The sequence below is a fragment of the Pituophis catenifer genome, unplaced genomic scaffold (genome assembly GCF_029215685.1).
Source record: "Pituophis catenifer annectens isolate HBS135680 unplaced genomic scaffold, rPitCat1.0.hap2 SCAF_11, whole genome shotgun sequence".
Taxonomy (NCBI): Eukaryota; Metazoa; Chordata; class Lepidosauria; order Squamata; family Colubridae; genus Pituophis; species Pituophis catenifer.
In genome coordinates this window covers 15711086-15735239 of record NW_027256891.1, presented here as the reverse complement: position 1 = coordinate 15735239, position 24154 = coordinate 15711086, and the positions used below count along the sequence as shown (strand labels likewise).

General features: G+C 45.0%; 1 protein-coding gene across 1 annotated transcript; it reads right to left on the bottom strand.

The window, feature by feature from the left end:
• Positions 1–5064: 5064 nt before the first annotated feature.
• LOC139322803 (protein eva-1 homolog C-like) lies at positions 5065–24154 on the bottom strand. The gene is made up of 8 exons (XM_070952041.1): positions 24009–24154; positions 19830–20029; positions 15902–16025; positions 14182–14334; positions 12387–12530; positions 10681–10755; positions 8024–8116; positions 5065–6003 (listed from the first exon to the last, which is right to left on the bottom strand). The coding sequence occupies exons 1-8, from the start codon at positions 24106–24108 to the stop codon at positions 5621–5623; spliced, it is 1272 nt and encodes a 423-aa protein (XP_070808142.1). The 5' UTR covers positions 24109–24154; the 3' UTR covers positions 5065–5620.

Below are 24154 nucleotides of genomic sequence, written 5' to 3'. Positions count from 1 at the left end.
ACATCAATTGCCGCGATTTTTCATTTGCATAATGGCATTAGATGAATGACACCAATAGATCCAAATGACATAAATCACCACCAACACTTTGTAATGTAATAAACATTTGGCAGTAATGGACTCTTCTCTCTTCCCCCCCACCCCCACCCCCAAACTGGTCCATTAAGTAGATTTCACTCCACTGAAATTGAAATGGAAGAGAAACAGTGTGAACGTTATTATATCCTTTGGAAATATTCCTTGGTGTGTGTGTGTGTTTTTTTTTTTAAAGAGATGGGGAAATGTGCTAAACCCTATCAGGATGGTTTTTCTCAAATCATGTCTGGCCCTCCAAATGTCTTTGGATTGAACCTCATCAATCTAAATCACAGGCTATATAAAGCTACGAAGACAGCACCATCTGCTGCTACCCGTTCAGATGTTTTCCTTCTCCATGTTCAAAGGAACAGCAGCGTAGCAATGTTCATCTAGCGACTGAGATATTTTGACAGCTGGTTTTTCTACCTGCTTCTACCGCGACAGTCGGTGACCCAAAAGAAGAGAAAACCAGAAGGAGCCGTCATCTGAGATACTTGGAGAAGACTCAAGATTTGTCTTTGCCTGGTTTTTTTTACATTGCCAATGTCACAAACTGAGGTTAGGTAAAGGAAAAAGTTCCTCTCTGGGATGAAATCCAGCACATTCTGACAGGTTCTGGAGAACCAGTAGTGGAAATTTTGAGCAGTTCGGAGAACCGGCAAAAACCACCTCTGGCTGGCCCCAGAGTGGGATGGGAATGGAGATTTTGCAATATCCTTCTGTCAAGTATTTGCAAGCCATTGGCACATGTGTCATATAGACACCAGTGGAGGCAGAGAGTGTCTCCACCCCTATGTGGAAAGGAGGGGCTTACCCTGAGTATAAAACCCCCTCCAACCTTTTCCACCTTGTGCTCTCTCCATCTCTCTCTTTTCATGTTTGTTCCTCATGAGACTTGATCTCTGTTGTACATAGTTAATATGATTTATCATATGAATAAATACGTTTAAGACATTTATTTATGCATCTGCCTCTGAACTCTTCTATGCTCCTGGGTGTTTCTACGATCCCAATTCCACACCTTCCCCCAGGAGTGGGGTGGAAATGGAGATTTTGCAGTATCCTTCCCCTGGAGTGGGGTGGAAATGGAGATTTTGCAGTATCCTTCCCCTACCATGCCCACCAAGCCACGCTCACCAAGCTACACCACGCCCACCAAGCCACACCCACAGAACTGGTAGTAAAAAAAATTGGATTTCACCACTGTTCCCCTCACACATATGTGCTAGTCGTTCCCGACTCTAGGGGGTGATGCTCATCTCCGTTTCAAAACCAAACAGCCAGCGCTGTCCGAAGATGTCTCCGTGGTCATGTGGACAGCATGACTCAATGCCAAAGGCGCATGGAACTCTGTTACCTTCCCACCAAAGGTGGTCCCTATTTTTCTCCTTGCATTTTTTATGTGCATTCAAACTGCTAGGTTGGCAGAAGCTGGGACAAGTAACGGGAGCTCACCCCGTTATGCGGCACTAGGGATTCGAACCGCTGAACTGCCGACCGTTTGATCGACAAGCTCAGCATCTTAGCCACTGAGCCACCGCTTCCCTTTCTATCCATTAGGAGTAAGCAAATATACTAGATCCAATTGGATTTCATTGTTGTCTTTGAGCTTCTACCTGGCAGTTGGGCTCACCCTAGAACCTCTCAGGATATGTCAAGTAGGTTAGAAGGTTATAGCTTTAATCTGGCAAGATTCTGTCCATTAGGAGTAAGCAAATTAACTGGACTCAATCGGAGTCCACCGCATCCTCTATAATTTGAGGTTACCCAGTTTAATAACCCTGCACACTAAAATCCATATGCAGAATGATGTACCACAAACAACAATGCCTCTTTTTTTAAAACAACAACAACAACAACATGGTGAAAGAATATGATTTTCACACAGCTTAAACATCGATTTGTTATTTTTATGTGAATGCACACATTTAAGGTTTTAGGTCAGGTTATGAATGCGAGAAATGTAATACACACAAACGGCACTAATGGAATATGCAGGGAAAAAGAACCAAGTACTAAAAGATATGCTCAACTCAGCTATCCCTGGGGATATCAGGATAAAGGTTTGAGGCAGACATCCCCTGTTCAGTACATAAAATAAGCAAGAGAAACTGAAAGGATCAGTCTAGATTTCTCCCAACCTTGGTGTCTCCTGATGGATGATAGATCAACTTCCAAGTTGTTTTCATCAGAAGAATTTCAGGCTTTAAATGTTTTTTATCAGGGCAACCTGGTTTACCCAAATATGGGACGGAGCATAAAGGTAAAGGTAAAGGTTCCCCTCAAACATATGTGCTAGTCATTCCCGACTCTAGGGGGCAGTGCTCATCTCCATTTCAAAGCCGAACAGCCAACGCTGTCCGAAGACATCTCCCTGGTCATGTGGCCAGCATGACTAAATGCCGAAGGCGCATGGAACGCTGTTACCTTCCCACCAAAGATGGTCCCTATTTTTCTACTTGCATTTTGTACGTGCTTTCGAATTGCTAGGTTGGCAGAAGCTGGGACAAGTAACGGGAGCTCACCCCATTACGCGGCACCGGGGATTCGAACTGCTGAACTGCCAACCTTTTGATCGACAAGCTCAGCATCTTAGCCACTGAGCCACTGCGTCCCACTGCGTCTGTTTTCGCCTTTCAGCCCCAATCCAAGAACTTTCGCAGGCAGTTGCTTTCGCAACAAACTTGTCGCTAAATATAAATTTAACACAAAAATAGTTTGTCGTGAAAGCAACTGCCTGCGAAGGCTCCTGGATTGGGGCTGAAAAGCGAAAACGGAAGCAGTATGCTCCCTCCCCTATTTGGGTAGACCAGGTTGCCTTGATAAAAAACACTTTAAATCTCTCCCATAGTATAGCCAACAAAGCTAGGAGAGCCTGTGGCTTAGAGGTTAATACATCTACCTAATATGTAAGTAGCCAGGGGTTTGAATCCCAGAAGAGCATGGCTAGCTGATGAGAGCTAAATAGCTTGAAATAGATCCATACTAGTCTCCCTTTATTTCTTTGTCAGTAAATATAAATTCAAGCTTTAAAGACACCCCCAGGTCTGGAAGTTAAGGTTTCCTTACATGGTTGACAACATTTGGAAGGGGAGAATTTACATATTTTCCCCTCCCGACTCCTAGCAACCTAATAACATTGAAAATATGATGATGTTGTTATCCATTCAGTCGTGTCCGACTCTTGATGATTCTCTGGGCCACGTTTCTCCATGTCTTCCAACTTTGCACAACTTCTTTTGAGTTGTTCTATGCTCTGGATGGTGTCCGCTTTGATGATGTCCAACCACCATGTTCTTTGACAGCCTGGTTTCTTTTTATGTCTAATTTTTCCAAACATAATTTCTTTCTCCGGTGAATTTCCCCCGTACGACATTATATTGAAAATTACGTTGAAAATATAACGTTACATGATTAGTGTCATTTCCTGACTCTGCAGGAAATCTTCCAGATACAGCAGGTACCTGTGCCCACTGTATCTCCCCCACCACACACACCCACAATCTTTTTAAGGTGGCTGTTGTAACAAACTGGCCTCCATCCTCACAAACTCTGAAGTTGACGTACAGGTAGTCCTCCACTTAAAACTATTTGTACAGCGATCATTCAAAGTTGCAACCGCATTGGAAAAAAGGGACATACCACAGGTATGAGCCCTGGTGGCGCAGTGGTTAGAGTGCAGTACTGTAGGCTACTTCTGCTGACTGCCGGCTGTCTGCAATTTGGCAGTTCGAATCTCACCAGGCTCAAGGTTGACTCAGCCTTCCATCCTTCCGAGGTCGGTAAAATGAGGACCCAGATTGTTGGGGGCAAGAGGCTGACTCTGTAAACCACTTGGAGAGGGCGGTAAAGCACTGTGAAGCGGTATATAAGTCTAAGAGCTGAAAAAGCTTCTTGGATGAGAAGCGAAACGTCTTCAAAGAAAAACCAGAAAGTTCAGTTGTCTCTTGAAAAAGCACCTTTGGGACAACCATGACCGGGATGACCAAGAGTCTCTGTAGACATCGAAGTGCTATTGCTATTCCTCCTTCCCTCTTACTCCATTTCTCATTTTCCTTCCTGATGGTGCAGTGGTTAGAAGGCAGTATTGCAGGCTAACTCTGCTCACAGCCAGGATGTGACCGGCTCAAGGTTGACTCAGCCTTCCATCCTTCTGAGGTCGGTAAAATGAGGACCCAGATGATTGTGAGGCTTACTCTGTAAACTGCTTAGAGAAGGCTGTAAAGCACTATGAAGTGATATATAAGTAAGTGCTATTGCTAATTTCCTTCCTTCCTTCCTTCCTTCCTCCCTCCCTCCCTCCCTCCCTCCCTCCCAATTAGAAGGCAGTATTGCAGGCTAACTCTGCCCACAGCCAGCAGTTCAATCCTGAGTGGCTCAAGGTTGACTCAGCCTTCCATCCTTCTGAGGTCGGTAAAATGAGGACCCAGATGATTGTGAGGCTTACTCTGTAGACTGCTTAGAGAAGGCTGTAAAGCACTATGAAGTGATATATAAGTAAGTGCTATTGCTATTTTCCTTCCTTCCTTCCTTCCTTCCTTCCTTCCTTCCTTCCTTCCTTCCTTCCTTCCTTCTCTCCCTCCCTCCCTTCTCATTAAGACCCTTCCTTACTTCTCTCCCTCCCTCCCTCCCTCCCAATTAGAAGGCAGTATTGCAGGCTAACTCTGCCCACAGCCAGCAGTTCAATCCTGAGTGGCTCAAGGTTGACTCAGCCTTCCATCCTTCTGAGGTCGGTAAAATGAGGACCCAGATGATTGTGAGGCTTACTCTGTAGACTGCTTAGAGAAGGCTGTAAAGCACTATGAAGTGATATATAAGTAAGTGCTATTGCTATTTTCCTTCCTTCCTTCCTTCCTTCCTTCCTTCCTTCCTTCCTTCCTTCCTTCCCTCCCTCCCTCCCTTCTCATTAAGACCCTTCCTTACTTCTCTCCCTCCCTCCCTCCCTCCCAATTAGAAGGCAGTATTGCAGGCTAACTCTGCCCACAGCCAGCAGTTCAATCCTGAGTGGCTCAAGTTTGACTCAGCCTTCCATCCTTCTGAGGTCGGTAAAATGAGGACCCAGATTGTTGGGGTTTGCAATAGGCTGACTTTGTTAAACGGCTTAGAGAGGGCTGTAAAGCACTGCAAAGCAGTATATAAGTCTTAAGGGCTATTGCAATTGCTACTCATAACCATTGCAGCATCCCTACAGTCACAAGGTCAAAATTCAGGTGCTTGGCAGTTGGCATGATGGATGATGGTTGCAGCATCTCGGGAGGGTCATGTGGTCACCACTTGCCACTTTCCCAGCTTGCCAGTTTCCGACAAAACAAAAGTCAATGAAGGAAGCCGGATTTTGCTTTTAATGACTGCGATTCCCTTAAATGAAGCGCTTTTCCTAACAGCCATGTCGAAAAGCTCGTAAAATCGGGTAGGACACACTTAACAACTGCTTTGCTTAACAACAGAAATGCTGGTCCCAATTGTGATCAATAAATGAAGGACTACCTATATTCACCCAGCGCTGCTCACTCTGCCCAACTACTTCCAATGTTGGTCCTTCTCATTTGGTGGCCGCCTTAATTTTGTGGATGGCGTATGGGCTGGATTCCTTGGGGATCCAAATTTCATTGCCTTCGTGGCTTCTTTGATCAGCTGCCCCTTCCAAGGCCGCGGTCAGTTCCGGCCCAAAGATGTTGGTGTTCCGGTAATTGGAGGTAAGGTGGCTGAAAGAAGATTCTGAAGAGCTTCCCTCCCGGTTTTCTTCATCTTGATCGTTGTGTAGCTTGGTTGTCTCCAGCTGCAAGGAGTCAGTCACGTCTGCCTTTTTGAAGGCCCCTTTGAGGTCTTGCAAGAAGGTTGTTTTGGGGGCAAAGAAGAGGAGGAGAAACAGCAGCCCTCCGGATACCCCGCAGAGGAAATAAAAGCCCACCTTCTCGGGAACACCTGCAAAGAGAGAGAAGACGATGTTCAATACATATAGTCTGAATTCACAAACCTCAACAAGCCATGGCTTGTTCAACCCTTGTTTATTGAACCCATCACAGTTCCCCTGGAATGTGCAGTGTTTGTCCAGGTAGAGGACTGTACTTGGCTTCGTAGTAGCCTCATGGGTCCTACAATCCAAAAATTAACTGGTGAGGCCAGGAGAAAAAATAAATTTAATTTCTCTTACGTTTAATGAAAAAAATAAGTACAATTAGCTTGTTTCTTCTCTACCAATGTTCAACCAACATATAACGTGGCTTTGCATGTGATGTGAACCACATCCTCTATTTCCTCAGTCCTAAAGATGAAAAGTTAAAATAGCTTTCTGGTCTCGAGGCTGGATATAAACTTGCCCTAAATTCTCAGTGAAATGAAAGAGTCACAGGGCTAGCTGAATCCCAAAGGATTGTGAAAAATCTATCTATATACTATTAAAATTCTTGTGTCTGTAACCTTTAACTAGGCAAAATGGTCCATAAAAAGCTAAAGATAAAGGTTCCCCTCGCACATATGTGCTAGTCATTCCTGACTCTAGGGGGTGGTTCTCATCTCCATTTCAAAGCCGAAGAGCCAGCACTGTCTGAAGACGTCTCCGTGGTCATGTGGCCGGCATGACTCAACGCCAAAGGCACACGGAACACTGTTACCTTCCCACCAAAGCTGGTCCCTATTTTTCTACTTGCATTTTTTACGTGCTTTTGAACTGCTAGGTAGGCAGAAGCTGGGACAAGTAACGGGAAGTCCATTACGCGGCACTAGGGATTCGAACCGCTGAACTGTCGACCTTTCGATCGACAAGCTCAGCATTTTAGCCACTGAGCCACCGCGTCCCAATAAAATGGTGCATATGGTAGGGCAAAATCTTTTTCAGTTAAGGTACTTTAAATTGGCTAACTTAGAGAATCCATCCAAAATCTGGGAAGCATGACTCCCGCGGAGTTAGAATTTGAGAAATTTTATAAAACACTTTGCAACATAAAATGATCATAAAACATGTTATAACAGAATGCAAAACACCATGGAACAATTCCTATGGTCAACGGTTGATGTTTGACTGTGCTGTACAGTTCAACATGTGATGCTTTCAACATGTGATAGAACCTTTGAATAAATGGAGCATTTTGAAAATCTTCTCAAGTACCGTATTTTTTGGAGTATAAGACGCACCTTTTTACCCCAAAAAAGAGGGTGAAAATCTGGGTGCTTCTTATAGTCTGAAGGTAGCCCTGCCCATTCTCTGAAATGGAGGTTTCAGAGGCTGAAAAAAGCTTCTGAAACCTCCATTTGAGAGGCTGAAAAAAAGCCTCTGAAACTGAGGTTTGAGAAGCTGAAAAAAAGCCTCTGAAACTGAGGTTTGAGAGGCTGAAAAAAGCCTCTGAAACCTCCTTTTGGGAGGCTGAAAAAAAGCCTCTGAAACCTCTGTTTGAGAGGCTGGAAAAAAAGCCTCTGAAACTGAGGTTTGAGAGGCTGGAAAAAGCCTCTGAAACTGAGGTTTGAGAGGCTGAAAAAAACCTCTCAAACCTCCTTTTGGGAGGCTGAAAAAAAGCCTCTGAAACTGAGGATTGAGAGGCTGAAAAAAGCCTCTGAAACCTCTGTTTGAGAGGCTGGAAAAAAAGCCTCTGAAACAGAGGTTTCAGAGGCTGAAAAAAAAGCAAGGCGCAGAGCTCACAACCAACAAACCTGTTGCTAAAGTTCACCTCTGGGAACAGCTGATTGGGGGTATTCTGGAAGGCCAATCCACCCCCAATCAGCTTTTTTCTTATTTTCCTCCCCAAAAACTAAGGTGCGTCTTATACTCCGGTGCATCTTATAGTCCGAAAAAAATGGGTACATTAAAAGCTGTGCCATGGTTGAAGGCATGGAGGAATCTGGTAAGGAAACGATGACCTTTGAGAAGGTCAAAGATTGTGTCTCTTGTAGGATGAAAATCCCGTGTCACGCCATGCACTCCTTGACAGCCAAGAAGGATCGCACGTACCCCAAATATGGGCTATTGTTTCCAGAGAGTTAGTAAATATCATCAGATTTTCTTGGAACCGCTTGGACAGCCTCGGCCCGGTGTACCAGCCACCTGTAGCAAATAAGGGGACAGGATGGTCTTACTAAGGATGCCTCCAGTAGCAAGAGAACAAAGTTCCTCTTCTTAGTCTAGATCACTTAAGGGACAAACACAAACTCACTGTCATATTTTGAAGGCCACACCTTCCAGATAGGGGATGGATGACTTTTTGACAACATAAACCTATGGCTTCCTCTGTGCCACCAGTTTTGGTGCTCAGGAGCTCCAGAAGGAGCAGGAATGACATCAGACGAGGAAGTGGGAGTGACTCACTGATGACATCATCAAGCAAAATGGCACCGGTGATGCAGTTTTCATGATGATGTTCTCTTGATATGATCTCACAGGAGGTTTTCAACATCCATGTGGCCAAGAATACGTAACGTTGGCCGGTTGAAGCTATGAGAAGGACCATGCTTCAAAAAGTGGGGCTTGGAGAACCGGTAGCAAAAATCCCTGCCCCCTCCCCCCCCACATGCCCAGCTGATCCACGCAATCATCAGAGGCTTTTTTTTTTTTAATTTTTAAAAATATTTTTCTACAACCTCTCCGGCTGAAAAAATGCTTTTAAAAGAAAAAAAAAGCCTCTGATGATTGCGCGGATCAGCTGGGATCGTCAGAGGCTTTTAAAAGCATTTTTTTACAACCTTTTTTGACCGAGGTTTTAAAAGTAAAAAAAAAAAAAAAAGTTGGCCACACCCACTCAGTCACATTATCCCCCCACCAAGCTACGCCCACAGAACCGGTAGTAACAAATTTTACATTTCACCACTGAATCAGTTCCTATTGAGGGAGCAAGAAAAGTTTAAGGCAGCCATTTTGTTCCTTTACCCATCCATCTCAATGTTCTAAATCAGGGGTGTCAAACTCGATTTCATTGAGGGCTGCATCAAGGTTGTGTTTCACTTTGGTGTGTGGCCAGGGTGGGAGTGGCCAGCTCGATGTCACTCATTGAGGCTCCGTTTTCGGCCAAAACAACCCTTCCGGGTTCCGTATTTGGCCACGATGGCCTCCTGCAGCCCTCTGCCAACATAAATGGAGCTCGGGGAGGCCGCCTCGAGCTCCCTTTTTACTGGCAGATGCACCGCCTGCCTCACTGGCAGAGGCACCGTGGTCCTTCGCTGTTCCTAGGGTGGTCCTGCAAGCCAGATCTAAGCACCCTGTGGGCCAGATCCCTGAGTCTTGAGTTTGATACCCCTGTTCTAAACTGTGCAAAAATGGAAGAGGTATTTATGACTATTTCCACAGATTGACTGCAGGCGAGCTCAGGCAAGACACTCTGCTAGGTCTGTTCGCGGTTCTAACAGCTCCGTTGGCACAATGTGGTTACCAGATTAAGGCATTTCTGGCTTGCCACACGGCGGAGAACCTAATAGTCTGTTATGTACAACATGCTATGCTATCAACAACAAAAGCGCCAAACAACCCTTTAACCAAGCTTATTATGCGGTGGGAATTCACAATCGTTTCATTTCTCATCAGAAGCCAGCAGGAAATCATCCTTGCTATTATTTGGCAACGTGCTCCCATGTTCCAGTAGCAAGATCCCGGGAAGGGATTATGTTCTAATAGAAGGGAATTATGTCAGTCCTACAGGCTGCTACAAGTTTATCATCTCTAGAAATACAACAGGGCTCTTGAGGGAATGCAGTTTTCCCGTGGAGAGCCCAACTGAAATCCGGTACCGTGGGGAAATGAGAAAAGAGCCACCGAGAGGGGAGCAGAGTCCCATTGGGAATTCTGTTCTCTTCAGGGCAGAGGTACCCAGCGCAACTGAGGCGAAAGAGATGCCGGATTCAAAAGCTGGAGAATGGATTTGAGTGAGGGAGAACACAATACATTGCTTGCATTTCTCAGGCAGTTCCTACTGCCATGGAGGAAAGTCTCCCCTCCAGGGGTGGGCTTCAAAATTTTTAGCAAGGGGTTCTCTGCCCGGTTGCTGGGTGGGTGTGGCCATGGTGGGCGTGGCCTAGTCAGCCTCCTGAACCACAGCGGGAGTGGGGGGGCTTTTTGCCCTCCCTGGGCTCCGAAGGCTTTTCTCAAGCCTCCGGGAGGGTGAAAATGGCCTCCCCAGGCTCTGGAGGCCCTCTGGAGGCCGGAAATGGGCCCATTTCCAGCCTTCCTGAACTTCCAGTAGGCCTGCTTTTCACCCTCCCTGAGCCTATGTGCATGCCCTGCACTTACCTGCATCCAAAACAGGCTGCGTGGGGACTCCTGGGAGGGGCGGGGTGGGCAGGGCGGGGCCAGCCAGGAATGGGATTTGGGGGTTCTCTGAACTGCACAGAATCTTAGCTAGAGCTTCCCCTGAATCCCTGCGAACCCCCAGCATCCCAACGCTGCTCCCCTCCATCTTGCAGACTGAGGGTGGAGATCGTTCAGACCCAGGATGTCTCACACCGGGTTCAAGCCAACTGGTGTTGAGGGATGTATCACGGCAACATCTGGAGGATGTCACGGGTTCTTTATATAGGATGTGACAATAGAAAAGAAGCCCGTGGAAGAGGCACAAGGAAGCATCCCCCTTCCTTTCCTTGGGTTGACCTCTCCAGGTTTTTCCTCTAAGGCGGAATAATTACCATGGGTGTAATCCGAGATTGAGAAGGGATCTTCTCGGGATTCACGTGTCACCTCTTCTAGCAACTGCCTTGGCACTGAAAGACACACAGGAGTGCAGGTGATGGAAAAAAAGCAAACAAAAAGCTTGTATAGTAGTTATCATTTCCAGGGGCAATCTTAACATACATGAAAAATAGAATTGCTAACATGAGGTCATCAATTATACTAGCACTAAGAAATGGCTGGATGTCACTGGGGATGATTATGCTTCATCTGTTTTGGGGGAGATGCCAGGCCATGTAAACTGTGGCTTTGATCTGACAAGGATTTTTTTTTTCCATATATGGGTAGTCCTCGACTTACGATCACAACCGAGTCCAAATTTTTCATCGCTAAACAAGGCAGTTGTTGTGAGTTTTGCCCCACTCTACGACTTTTCTTGCCATGGTTGAATCACTGCAGGGGTTAAGTTAGCCACACGGCTGTTAAGCAAATCTGGCTTTGTTGTGGCCCGTCAGCGGCTTGTGCAGCTGGCACTTGAGTCAGACAATGAGGAGGCTGGAGAAGATGTGGTGCCAGAGGCGGGGATTCAGCCAGGGCCTTCAGAACCTCTCATAAGTGAAGAGGAAGAAGAGGAGGAGCCTCTTCTCGATGCACAGGTGCACAGAGCTGCCAAAAGGCAGGTGTGGCTCCTTGGGAGGAGGTCTCCTTGAGAGTAAGGCTTGGGGCTAATTGGCCACTCCCTTAGCTTATTTAAGGAAGGATGACAACTGAGGCAATTTGCAGGGAACAACTTCATTCACTCTCCTTCGTGTCTTGATCTTAGTTCTCTACAAATTGCTTCTGGGCTTTCTGCCAACCATAGTAAGATTACGATTATTTATTCTTTGGATTCTTGTAGGCTGTTAAGAAAGTTAATTAACAGCCTTTGTTTGAAAAAGACTGATTTGATTTAGTAAACTAAGGTTTGTACAGACTTTGTGTGTGCTGCGTTCTTTGGGGTCCATAGCTGGGGCAGAACAGGCTTCCCCATGGACGATGCTTGTTTGCAGGTTGCAAAAGGGGATCGCATGACCCCCGGGACACTGGAGCCATCATAAATATGAGGCAGTTGCCAAGCATCCAGACTTTGATCACAGGACCAAGGGAATGCTGCAACAGTCATAAGCAGGGGTGGGATTCAAATAATTTAACAACTGGTTCTCTACCCTAATGACCAGCGGGGTGGGCGTGGCCATGGTGGGCGTGGCCAGGGGTGTGTGACATGTAGCACTCGGCCTCCTGCACCCCTCTGGGAGCAAAAAGGGGCCACAAGGGGGCCACACCGCCCCCCTCGTGCCTTATTTTAGGAGCAAAATGGGCTGGGGGGGCTGCGCCGCACACACCGTTTTAGGCCTTGCACTTATCTAGAAGCCAAAAAGGGGCACGTGGGGACTCCTGGAAGGGGTGGGGCCAGCCAGCAATTTAACAACCGGTTCTCCCAAACCAGCCTGAACCGGCTGGATTCCACCACTGGTCGTAAGCGTGAAAAACAGTTGTAAGTGACTTTTTTTAGTGCTGTTGTAATTTTGAATGGTTGCTTGTAAGTCCAGGACTATCTCTATGCCCAAAGCCCTAAACATGTCTAACTTGGAATGGAGAACTGGACCAACTGACTCCCTTAGCTTGTCAGTTGCTTGTCCTTCCCACCTCAAATATCAGCAGGTTAATTTGCTGTCCTGCTTACCGCAAGTATAGGACACTCTCAATTGTTTCTTCACCCCCGGGAAGCAAGGGTCTCCAAATGTAGCCGAGTTAGCAACAAGGGTACAATTCCTCTTCTTGTGGCACCTCTGGGACACTCTTCTCAAGGCATCAGGAGCTATGCATTCTATAAAATCACACACACACACACACACAAAATGCGGTCAGCCTCAGTTCAGAACTAGCTGCATCCATCAGTTGGTTGATTTGTTGGTTATTTATTTGTTTGTTTGTTTGTTTATTACATTTATTTTCTGCCTATCTTACTGTGGGGCTACTTTAGGTGGCTTACAATAATAAAAAGGAAGAAAAATGAAAGGCGTATAAGCAGAACAGAAGTACAATAACAAAATAATAAAAAAACTATGACAAAGGAACACAATTAGAATAAATACATCAATATGATAATCAAGAAGGTGGATGGGTGGAGAGTAGAAAGCAAAGGGGAGGATAGGTGGAATCTGCCATCAATCTATGCTAGAAATTCTGTTTATATATAGCAGCACAGATCAAATAAAGTGTACAGTCACCATGTTCTTTACTGCTTAACTGTTTTTCTCTAACTTAGAACAAAAAAACATAGAATATATACCATAGATCCGAACTTGTACACACTGCCATCTACTGGCTGAGTACTGCAGAGCCAGAGTGCATGTCTGAAAGTGGCAATACTTAAAGGGCTCTCTTTCCCTTATAACACCTGTACACCACCACTTCCCCTCTCCAAGCTTCAGAAGACCTCCTCAACATTTCAAAAGGCTGAAATCCATCACAACTGGTTCAACGACAACAAAGGTTCCCTCATCTCCACTTCAATTCAAAGGGGGAGGGGGAATGAAAAGAAGGAGGGAAAACAGTAGTGTGGCATTTTACACACCACCCTATGATCAATGATAGAACTCTGGTCAATTTCAGCTTTGTTTGCTTGGACTGGGCTGCTTAAAGGAAGCTACAAAGCCAACCAGCTACCCTTCCCATTTCAGGACCTGGGATCAGGGGTGAACCACCAGGGGTGAACCAGTAGTGAAAATGCTAATGTTTCGCCCGAACCGATAGTAAAAAGAAATGCTTTAAACAGTAAAAAAAAGTTCCGACGATCGCGTGGCACAGCTGATCGTTGGAACATTTTTAAAACTTTTTAAAAGAATTTTTTTACTACCGATTGGGGCGAATAGGTAGTAAAAAAATGCTTTAAAAACCTTTAAAAAGAGGATCTGAGGATCAGCTGTGATAATCAGCTGTGCCTTGCGATTGTCCGACCTTTTTTTTTTTTTTTTTACTTTTTAAAGCATTTTTTTACTACTTATTGCCCAAACCGGTATTTTTGTGTAAAGTGTGATAGTTCGTTTTTGAGCTCTCTGTGAGGTTCCTGCTTGTTGCAGGGGCCATTTTGTGTGAAGTCCAGCTGCTTTTGCATTATGTGTGAGTCAGCTGTGTAGCTTTTGTGTTATTTTTGTGTAAAGTGTGATAGTTGGTTTTCCCGGTCACATGACCACCAAGCCATGCCCACCCAGTCACATGACCACCAAGCCATGCCCACCAAGCCACACCCACAGAACCAGTAGGGAAAATTTTTGAATTTCACCACTGCCTCGGATGTTGTCAGAGGATTTGGTGCAGTGGGGGGAAAGTTCTCCAACCATGTTGCCATGATGGAAATACAGAGATCCAGAGCAACCTTCAAGCTGGCACCAAATCCTGATGTGGAAGGGCCCGTAGACTCACCAAGTGCAGTAAATGCTTAGGATTGTCTTATCAGAAGCTGAGTTCTCGTATACCTATTTCAGGCTCCGTCCCATTCATTGAATTACACTCCAACTTCCCTCGCAAAGGTCGCCCATAAATCGAAGAATAAATTGCTAGAACTGAGCTGCTCCGACATTGTAGCCTCATCTTGTCATTTTCACATACGGTCTTGAGACGGTAATTGGCTGAAAATGAGACACAGACATTCCTCATCAGTCTCTACCCCCTGTTGTGGCTCCATCCTCCGAGCCCATCTTATCGGAGGAAGAAGGCTCCGAACATGAAGGAGAGGAGATGGCCAGGCCTCCCTCTCCAGGACCCTCCTCTCTGGCAATGCCTCAGGTATCTCCTGAAGGAGAAGAGATTGGCCAGGAGCCAGGTGTTTCTGAGCCGTCGGATAGTGACGAAGAAACGTTGTGGTTGGATCCACGCCAGCGTCGGCGAGACAAGCGTGCGCAGCAGAAAAGGAGGCATGCCAGAGATTAAGCTGAGTCACTGGACCACGCCCCACAGGCTATAAAAGGGAGTGTGGTGGCCATTCGGACTCTGTGACAGACAAAGCTAAATCTCTGGCGAGTCACTTTGCACCTTTGGACACAACGCCTATTTGCTGTGGATTTAATTACAAACTGGACTACTCAAACTGTGTGTATTTTTGTCTGTGTTATCGGAGTAAAAGTTCTTGGCAGGCAGCTATGGAGTTGCTGCCAAGTTTCTTATCACTGACGTTGGGTGTTTGAAGAGTTTATTTAACCCTCGGCTAGCTGTTTGGGTGCGTGTGTGAGACGGGGACAGAACACCCCCCTCCTTGCTCCGTCATAGTTTTAAAAAAACCCTCTCTTCCTTTTATTAAGGCCATATTTGAGATAAGGAAGGGACTATCGGTACAAGTTTGACAAGTACAAAACAACAGGCTAAATCTGAAAATGAATTCTTTTGAGCTGATATCAACCGTTCACGGTTATAAGTGCTGGATAATGTATTGCATAGACCTGGACAACAGCGCTTTATGCAATAATTCAATGACTACAGTTAGTCAAACAAACTACAATGTAATATGATTTAGCCCCAAGATTTTAATCAACTGGTTTTGTTTTCAGTTATAGGTGTTTCCAGATAAAGCTTCAAAATCACCCCTCCTAATTTTAAATGTCATATTTTCATATTGTCACTGCTACCGGCTCGGTGGAACCGGTCCGAACCGGGAGGAACCCACCACTGGAGCCGACTAAAGAAACTTGTTAGTCAGAAGCGACCCAGCAATAAAACCCAGTTAATAGAAGCCATCATTCAATCTTGATTTCACATTAGAACAGCTGCAGAACTAAAAGACTTGGTTCACTCCATGGGAAGACGTTGTAAGGCCATAATTCATGCCAAAGGTTACCCAATGAAGTATTAACTGACATGGTGATCATTTTTGTCTATCTCGTTTTTTCTAAGTTTCACTTTTCTTCTTTATACTGTAACTGCTATTCTAATAGCAAATCCTTCATAAAAGTTATTGCATTACATTCTTGATTAAATTATCTTTCCATTGATATATCATTTTATGGTACTACTCCCCCCCCCCAAAAAAGTGGTGTTATTAGCTAGTTTTAGAAAATATACTTTTCCCCAAAAGGTTTCCACAATGTTGGCCACTACTGTATAGCAGCTTTGGATGACCTTCTGCAACTCTCTGGAAGCCCCCTAAGGTAGAACTACATATCTTCTCCTTTCCCACACGAATGCCTTGCCGAAATTACTCACCCGGTCTGCATTTGTAGGAAACCACCAAGTATTTGTGTGTTCCTGGGCATGGATCGGGCCCAAACACTCGACTGTGGACAAGAAAATGGCACCATCGGTGATCCTGGCATTCGTCCATCATTTTCTGGTGGAAAAAGACAAGCATTAAGCATAGCCGTTATCTATTTAGAATGGCCCTAAATAATCCTTTTTGTTGTTGTTAGTTGCGAAGTCATGTCCGACCCATCGCAACCCCATGGACAACATTCCTCCAGGCCTTCCTGTCCTCTACCATCCTCTGGAGTCCATTTAAGCTCATGCCGACTGCTTCAGGGCCTCCATCCAGCCACCTCATTCTCTGCCATCCCCTTCTTCTTTTGCCCTCAATCGTTCCCAGCATTAGGCTCTTCTCCAGTGAGTCCTTCCTTCTCATTAGGTGGCCAAAGTATTTGAGTTTCATCTTCGGGATCTGGCCTTCTAAGGAGGAGTCAGGATTGATTTCCTCCAGGACTGACCGGTTTGATCTCCTTGCAGTCCAAGGGACTCGCAGGAGTCTTATCCAGCACCAGAGTTCAAAGGCCTCAATTCTTTGGCGTTCAGCCTTCCTTATGGTCCAACTTTCACAGGGGAACTGGGAAAACCATAGCCTTGACTATACGCATTTTTGTTGGCAGGGTGATGTCTCTGCTTAGGGCAGGGGTCAGCAACCTGTGTCTCTGGAGCTGCATGTGGCTCTTTCATCCCTCTGCTGCGGCTCCCTGTCACCAGTCAGCTCCACAATTGATAGAGCTTTCAGTTAGGATAGGTAGAGGAAAAAGGAAGCCGCGCTAGGAGGAGACTCTATGGTGGGGGGAACCGTACTTCCGGTTGGCTCCAGAATTGAATGGGGGGCTTCCGGTTAGGGCCTTTGTGGCTCTTTGAGTGTTTAAGGTTGCCGACCCCGGCTTAGGGCATAGGTTCTCCACATCCCAACATTCTCTAGAATGTTGAGGTTGTAAGCTTTCTCTTTCCCAGTTAATTGATGGTGGTTGATGGGAAATTCTGGTGATAGGCAGGATAGAAAAAGCAGGCTTGGTACTTCCTCTTCGCTTCTTCCCAGCTTGTTTTGTTCCTGTCTTGAAACTCCTAATAGGTTTTAAGTGAAGTAGAAAAAGCTGGCTTGCAAATACAGGGCACCAAGTGACTGAAAATCTTGAATTTCTCTACAGACTAAGTTAACTGCTTCAGATGAGAACGGTGTTTCCAGGGAGGTAGAAACGCTTGCTCCAGGGGCAGGTTCCAAATCCCATCGCTGTCGGTTCGCTCGTTTGTGCGTGCGCTTGCTCGCACGGGGCACTTCTGCGCATGCGCAGGAGCATCCGGGTGGGTGGGCGGAGTCTCCCACCACCGCTACTACCAGTTCGCCCAATCCGGTGCAGACCAATAGCAACTCACCACTGTCTTCCTCATGTCCTCATATGGTGTCCTTTTTATACTATCCCAAGACATGCCCTGATCTCTCCAATCACATTTTCGGTGCGCGGCAAACTGGTGGTAAAATGATGTGGAAACCCACCTCTGAGGTACTCATTAGCATGGTCATATGGTCAAAATTCAGCTGCTTGTTCTTTGGTGGCCTGGTTTCCTTTTGGGCCCTAAGTCTAATTTGGCTCTTTGTGTGAAAATGCAGGAAAACACGTTTCCAGCCCATTCTTTCCCAGGTCTTTTAAGCAGTGGTGGAATTCAAATTTTTTTTACTACCGGTTCTGTGGGCGTGGCTTGGTGGGTGTGGTGTGGCTTGGTGGGCATGGCTTGGTGGGTGTGACAGGGGAAGGATACAGCAAAATCCCCATTCCCATCCCACCCCGCTCCAGGGGAAGGATACTGCAAAATCCCCATTCCCTCCCCATGCCTGAGGGAAGGATACTACAAAATCTCCATTCCCACCCACTCCAGGGAAGGATACTGCAAAATCACCATTCCCTCCCCACTCCTGGGGGAAGGATACTACAAAATCACCATTCCCTCCCCACTCCTGGGGGAAGGATACTACAAAATCCCCATTCCCACCGCACTCCAGGGGGAAGGATACTGCAAAATCCCCATTCCCTCCCCTCTCCAGGGGAAGGATATTGCAAAATCCCCATTCCCACCTCACTCTGGGGCCAGCCAGAGCTGGTATTTGCTGGTTTTCCGAACTACTCAAAATTTCCGCTACCGGTTCTCTGAACTGCTGAAAATTTCCGCTACCGGTTCTCCAGAACCTGTCAGGACTTGCTGGGTTTCGCCCCTGCTTTCAAGCCGTCTACCGGAGAAATCTCCACACCAGCCAAGCCTTTTGGGCAGCTCCCAAGTGCATCGCTGTGCTAGACCACTAGATGGCAATCTGCCTTTCCCCAAACCTCCTCACTGGGATCTTCTCTCCTTGGCTCACGCAACTCAACAATCAAAGCAGGGAATATGCAGTTTGTCACACTTAGAGATACAGTAGGTAGCCGAAAAGGGATGTCTAGCTGTGGCTGGCAGGGGGTTTCATTTAGCTGTTGAGAAGGCTGACACCAGAATAGCCCTTTCTCCTTCTCTGTCGCTCTTCCTTTGCCCTCAAAGAAAGCGTTGGTCCTGCAGCGTAGAAGACTTTATTTTTGGGATGCTCCCTTCGTTTCTGTTGATTGCTTTATTTGCTTAATGATTCCATACTTAAAAGAGGAAAATGGCTTAAAAAAAAAAAAAGGTAGGGAGATGAGGTTTTTTTCTCTCTCTTCCTAGCTTTTTTCCAAGGGACATGGTGGCTCAGTGGCTAAGATTCTGAGCTTGTCAATCGAAAGGTCGGCAGTTCAGCGGTTCGAATCCCTGGTGCCGCATAACGGGGTGAGCTCCCGTGACTTGTCCCAGCTTCTGCCAACCGAGCAGTTCGAAAGCACGTAAAAAATGCAAGTAGAAAAACAGGGACCACCTTTGTGGGAAGGGAACAGCGTTCCATGCACCTTTGGCATTTAGTCATGCTGGCCACATGACCACGGAGACGTCTTTGGACAGCGCTGGCTCTTCGGCTTTGAAACGGAGATGAGCACTGCCCCCTAGAGTCAGGAACGACTAGCATATATGTGCGAGGGGAACCTTTAGCTGTAGCTTTTTTCACTTAATGTATTTGTCAGGCCTGGAAGCCATCTTTTGCATTGGATCTTCAGGCCTGCCACATTTAATGTTGTGGGAAACTGGGAGGGGGGACTGTATGGAGCAGGGGAGATATGTAGTCATAATAACATTCCTTTCTCTGAGAGTCAAGGACATCCTGCACTGCACCTGGAGGGGTGTGACTGGGAGGCATTTCCAGTTGGGACAGTGCTTTGATTGGGCCATGTGATGGACATGTGGTGCTGGGGCAGGGTCTTGGACTTTCCTATGGGTGGGGGGAAACCTGGAAGCTTTCAGATTTGGGTTTTCCCAGATGTGCCAATATAACATCTCTAATAAAATGGAACTTTGAGGAACTTCAAGCCTCGGAGTCTTCTTTCATTGGGGGTGTTGCTTGGAACCCTGACAGTATTTGAATATAAGTAGCTGGGGTTGGAAGTTGGGCTGTTGGTCCGAGTTTGACGATTTGGCTACAAACATTTTGTCACTATTCGAAGAGACATAGTCAGTGCATTTTGGATTGGGCTCCTCAGACGTGCACAACCCAAAGTACACTGACGGTATCTCCTCGAATGGTGACAAAACGTTTGCAGCCAAACTGCCAAGCTCGGAGCTCAGAACCAACAGCACAATTTTCACTTAATGCTAGGAAGGAGAAATGGTTCAGTGGTTCTCTTAACAACCGTGACCCAAAAAGGTCATAAAAAGGGGCACAACTCAGTCAACAATTGTCTGGCTTAGCAATGGAAACGTTGAGCTCCATTGTAGTCATAAGTCGAGAACTGCCTGTACAAAAAAAAAAAAAATACTCTTCTCCATTGTTAAAACGTCTTACCTGATGGGCTGTTGCAGATGAGCAATCAATGTCTTCCAAAGAGAGTTCTCCTGAGGCTGGACAGAGGTTTGGGCTGGGTACCCTTCGCCCATAGAAAGCAGAAAGGACGGCAATGGAGGTCTTGTGGGGGCAAAGTATTGTTAGTTGCTCCCCATCACAGGCATGGATAGTGTGGTTCTTCAAAACCTTCCTCAAATAACCTTGTGAAAGAGGAAAGTTAGAGACATCAGAAACCATGAAAATCTTACTTGCACTGGACTTTAGACCAGGAGTCTCCAAGCTTGGCAACTTTAAGATTTGTGGATTTCAGGTCCCAGAATTCCATAGCTAGCCATGCTGAGTGGGAAATTCTGGGAATTGAAACCCAGAAATACTTAAATGTCTATGGAGACTCTCAGTCATCCAGGTCATGGTTGTCCTAAAGGTGCTTTTTCAAGAGGCAACTGGACTTTCTGTTTTTCTTTCTTTGAAGATGTTTTGTTTCTCATCCAAGAAGCTTCTTCAGCTCTGACTGGATGAAAGGATAGTCCTTTCCACAGTTCCAAGAAGGCTCCACACCTGTTTGCACCACTCAGGTGACCCTGAGGACACAGACAAGTGGCCTCAACGACTCTCTAAAACCTTCCTCAAATAACCTTGTGAAAGAGGAAAGTTAGAGACATCAGAAACCATGAAAATCTTACTTGCACTGGACTTTAGACCAGGAGTCTCCAAGCTTGGCAACTTTAAGATTTGTGGATTTCAGCTCCCAGAATTCCATAGCTAGCCATGCTATGGAATGGGAAATTCTTCAGCTCTGACTGGATGAAAGGATATGAAAGTGGCCTCAATGACTCTCTAAAAGGATGCAAATGACCAGCTGTCTGCAAGGAGCATAAATCCTTCCATTCCTCACCATCCAGTCAGAGCGGAAGAAGCTTCTTGGATGAGAAGTGAAACGTCTTCAGAGAAAGAAAAAAAACCCAGAAAGTTCAGTTGCCTCTTGAAAAAGCACCTTTGGGACAGAAGTCTTAAAGTTGCCAAGTTTTATTTTATTTTAGTTTATTGAAATTTTTTTAAAATTTATTTTAGACATAAAACATAAAACATATATTTTTAGAGCAAAAGTTTGATCCGGTATAAAGTAAGCATAAGTTCCAAATTTCATCCATTACCATCTTAAAGAAGAAAAAAAGAAGAAAAAGTAAAAAGAAAAAGAAAAAAAGTTCTAAACCCAATTTTCCATTCAATCTAATATTTTGTTCTAACATTTAACATTCTATTAAGTATCACCCTTAATCTTAAATTCCAAATCTGGACAGCTTTTTATAATATTCATTTATCATTTTAACAATCAGTATTTCATATATTTCCCTTACTTCAAAGACCCAAATTCAATCAGCATTTCTTCAAAATTACATCTAAAAACCAACACAAAGTATTTTATTCCTCTCTTACAAACATTTCAAAATCAATTCACTTTAAAATTTACTTCTACAATATCTCCTTCACTCTTCCTAGGTTTATTTTTAACTGGATTACAGCTTGGTTAGCTGATTTCCAGGGATGCTTCTCTCCACTCCTAACCTTATTTAATGACTGGATCACAGTTTGGTTTTAACTGCTCTCCAACAAAATTGCCAAGTTCTAGCGACCCCTGCATTAGATATCAGACATAGCCCTAGGACTGTGTAGTCTAGAACTCAAGTCCCAAAACATTCAGGAGGACTGATATTGAGACAGTCTAGCCAAACGCTCTCTAGAGCATTGGGTGCTATCTAACAAAATGGAATTCAATGGTGAAAAAAGTGAGGTTCTACATTTAGGCAAGAAAAACGAAATGCACAGGTACAGTATATATGGTATCAATAGTAGTAACTGTGAAAGGGATCTTGGAGTCCTAGTGAGCAACCATTTAGATACGAGCCAGCAGTGTGCAGCAGCTGCCAAAAAAAGCCAACACAGTTCTAGGCTGCATAAAGAGAGGGATAGAGAATCAAGATCACGTGAAGTGTTAATACCACTTTATAATGCCTTGGGAAGGCCACACTTGGAATACTGCATCCAGTTTTGGTCGCCACGATGTAAAAAAGATGTGGAGACTCTAGAAAGAGTGCAGAGAAGAGCGACAAAGATGATTAGGGGACTGGAGGCTAAAACATATGAAGAATGGTTGCAGGAACTGGGTATGTCTAGTTTAATGAAAAGAAGGTCTGGGGGAGACATGATAGCAGTCTTCCAATATCTCAGGGGCTGCCCCAAAGAAGAGGGAGTCAAGCTATTCTCCAAAGCCCCTGAGGGCAGGACAAGAAGCAATGGGTGGAAATTAATCAAGGAGAGAAGCAACTTAGAACTAAGGAAAAATTTCCTGACAATGAGAACAATTAATCAGTGGAACAACTTGCTTCCAGAAGTCGTGAATGCCCCAATGCTGGAAGTTTTTAAGAAGATGTTGGATAATCATTTGTCTGAAGTGGTATAGGGTTTCCTGCCTAAGCAGGGGGTTGGACTAGAAGACCTCTAAGGTTCCCTTCCAACTCTGTTATTCTATTCTATTCCCATCTTTCTTAATTCTAGAAGGTTCTGAAGGCTTCAGTCACACTTTTCAAGCCACTCTACCGAAACAGGCAGCGCTAGGTGGGAATTAATTAGGATTCTAGTCTGTTCCAGCACAGATTTACTATTAAATATGGCAGGATTGGCATTAAGTCACTGAGTAAAAAAACAAAAACAAAAAGAAACAGATGGACAGCATTGAACATTGGTGGTGAAGCTATCACTTGCTGCTTGACAGACCCTCGTGTAGCTTTGCATTTTTAATTGCAGGAAGTTCTTTTTTTAAGCTGCTGATTTTTTTTTAATTTTTTTTTTTACTGTTTCAGTAACACAGCCTTAGTTGTGAGCACGGTTCAAAGCCCTACAAATGCTATTTCCAATTGATAGCGAAGCACCCTAGATCTGACAACATAACACATAGAAAGATAAACAAATAGAAGCAATGCAAGCAAGGTTGGCTAGCGACTGTAAAATAGGAAATAAATATTTCTATTAGGAAGTCAAGGGACAACCAAAAGCAGAACAGAAAACCAATTAAGGAGAGAAGCAATCAAGAACTAAGACATTTCCCGACAGTGAAAACAATTAGAATTTAGAACGTATCTTTTATTTTATGTACACTGAGAGCGTATGAACCAAGACAAATTCCTTGTGTGTCCAGTCATACTTGGCCAATAAAGAATTCTGTTCTATTCTATTCTGTTCTGTTCTGTTCTGTTCTGTTCTGTTCTGTTCTGTTCTGTTCTGTTCTGTTCTGTTCTATTCTATTCTATTCTATTCTATTCTATTCTATTCCATTCCATTCCATTCCATTCCATTCCATTCCACTACACTACACTCCTAATTCTATTCCCTCTTCTCTTCTACTCTACTCTACTCTACTCTACTCTACTCTACTCTACTCTACTCTACTCTACTCTACTCTCTACTCTATTCTTCTATCCCATTTCTACATTCTATCCTATCCTATCCTATCCTATCCTATCCTATCCTATCCTATCCTATCCTATCCTATCCTATCCTATTCTAAAAATTAGTGCAATGACTCGCCTTCAGAAGCTGTGGGGGCAACTTCAAAAGAGACTGGACAACCGTTTGTGTGAAATGGTTTAGGGTTTCCTGTTTGAGCAGGGCGTTGGACTAAAAGACCTCCAGAGTCCCTTCCACCTCTGTTATTCTGATAACCAAAGTTTTCCTTGATTTTTTTTTAAGTTTGGAGTCATTGTTCAAAAAAAAAAAAGAAACACAGAGAGAGAGAGAGAGAGTCATCCCAAAGGAGCTTTTTCAGGAGGCAACTGGACTTTCTTGTGTGTGTGTTTTTTCTTTTGAAGATCTTTTGCTTCTCATCCAAGAAGCGTCTTCAGCTCTGATAGGATAGTGGGGAATGGGAATGGACACACACACACACAGAGAGAGAGAGAGAGAGTCCTTTATTTGTCATTGCCACTATTCCTCTAAAAAGGACCTTGCTTTGTTTTGATCTCCTGCAGTTTTCCCTGCAGGAACAAGAGACGTTTAAGGAAAATGAGTTAGAACTTGTCATCTCTCATCTTCAGCCACAGTCAGCCAGAAAAATCGCAACTGCCAATCTTAAACCCGAATTCTCCTTCCTCCCAGTTTTAGCAAGTCGGCACAGAAACTTACCTGAAAACTCAGGAGCTGCCTCCAGGAATGCTGGAAAACAGGAGAAGCTCACCACGGTTGCAACCAGCCGAAGCCAACCCATCAGCCAAGATCCAGGCATTGCATTGCATAGCCAGCCTTGGGGTAGCCCAGGCTCCAGTGTAATC

Bases quoted from the DNA above. Each gene is read 5' to 3' on its own strand.
- LOC139322803 (XM_070952041.1), bottom strand. From the start codon at position 24,108: ATGCCTGGATCTTGGCTGATGGGTTGGCTTCGGCTGGTTGCAACCGTG. The intron at 16,026-19,829 runs GTAAGACGTTTT...TTTTTCCACCAG, and splicing joins CATCTGCAACAGCCCATCAG to AAAATGATGGACGAATGCCA. The intron at 14,335-15,901 runs GTGAGTAATTTC...TCTCATTTTCAG, and splicing joins TTCCTACAAATGCAGACCGG to CCAATTACCGTCTCAAGACC.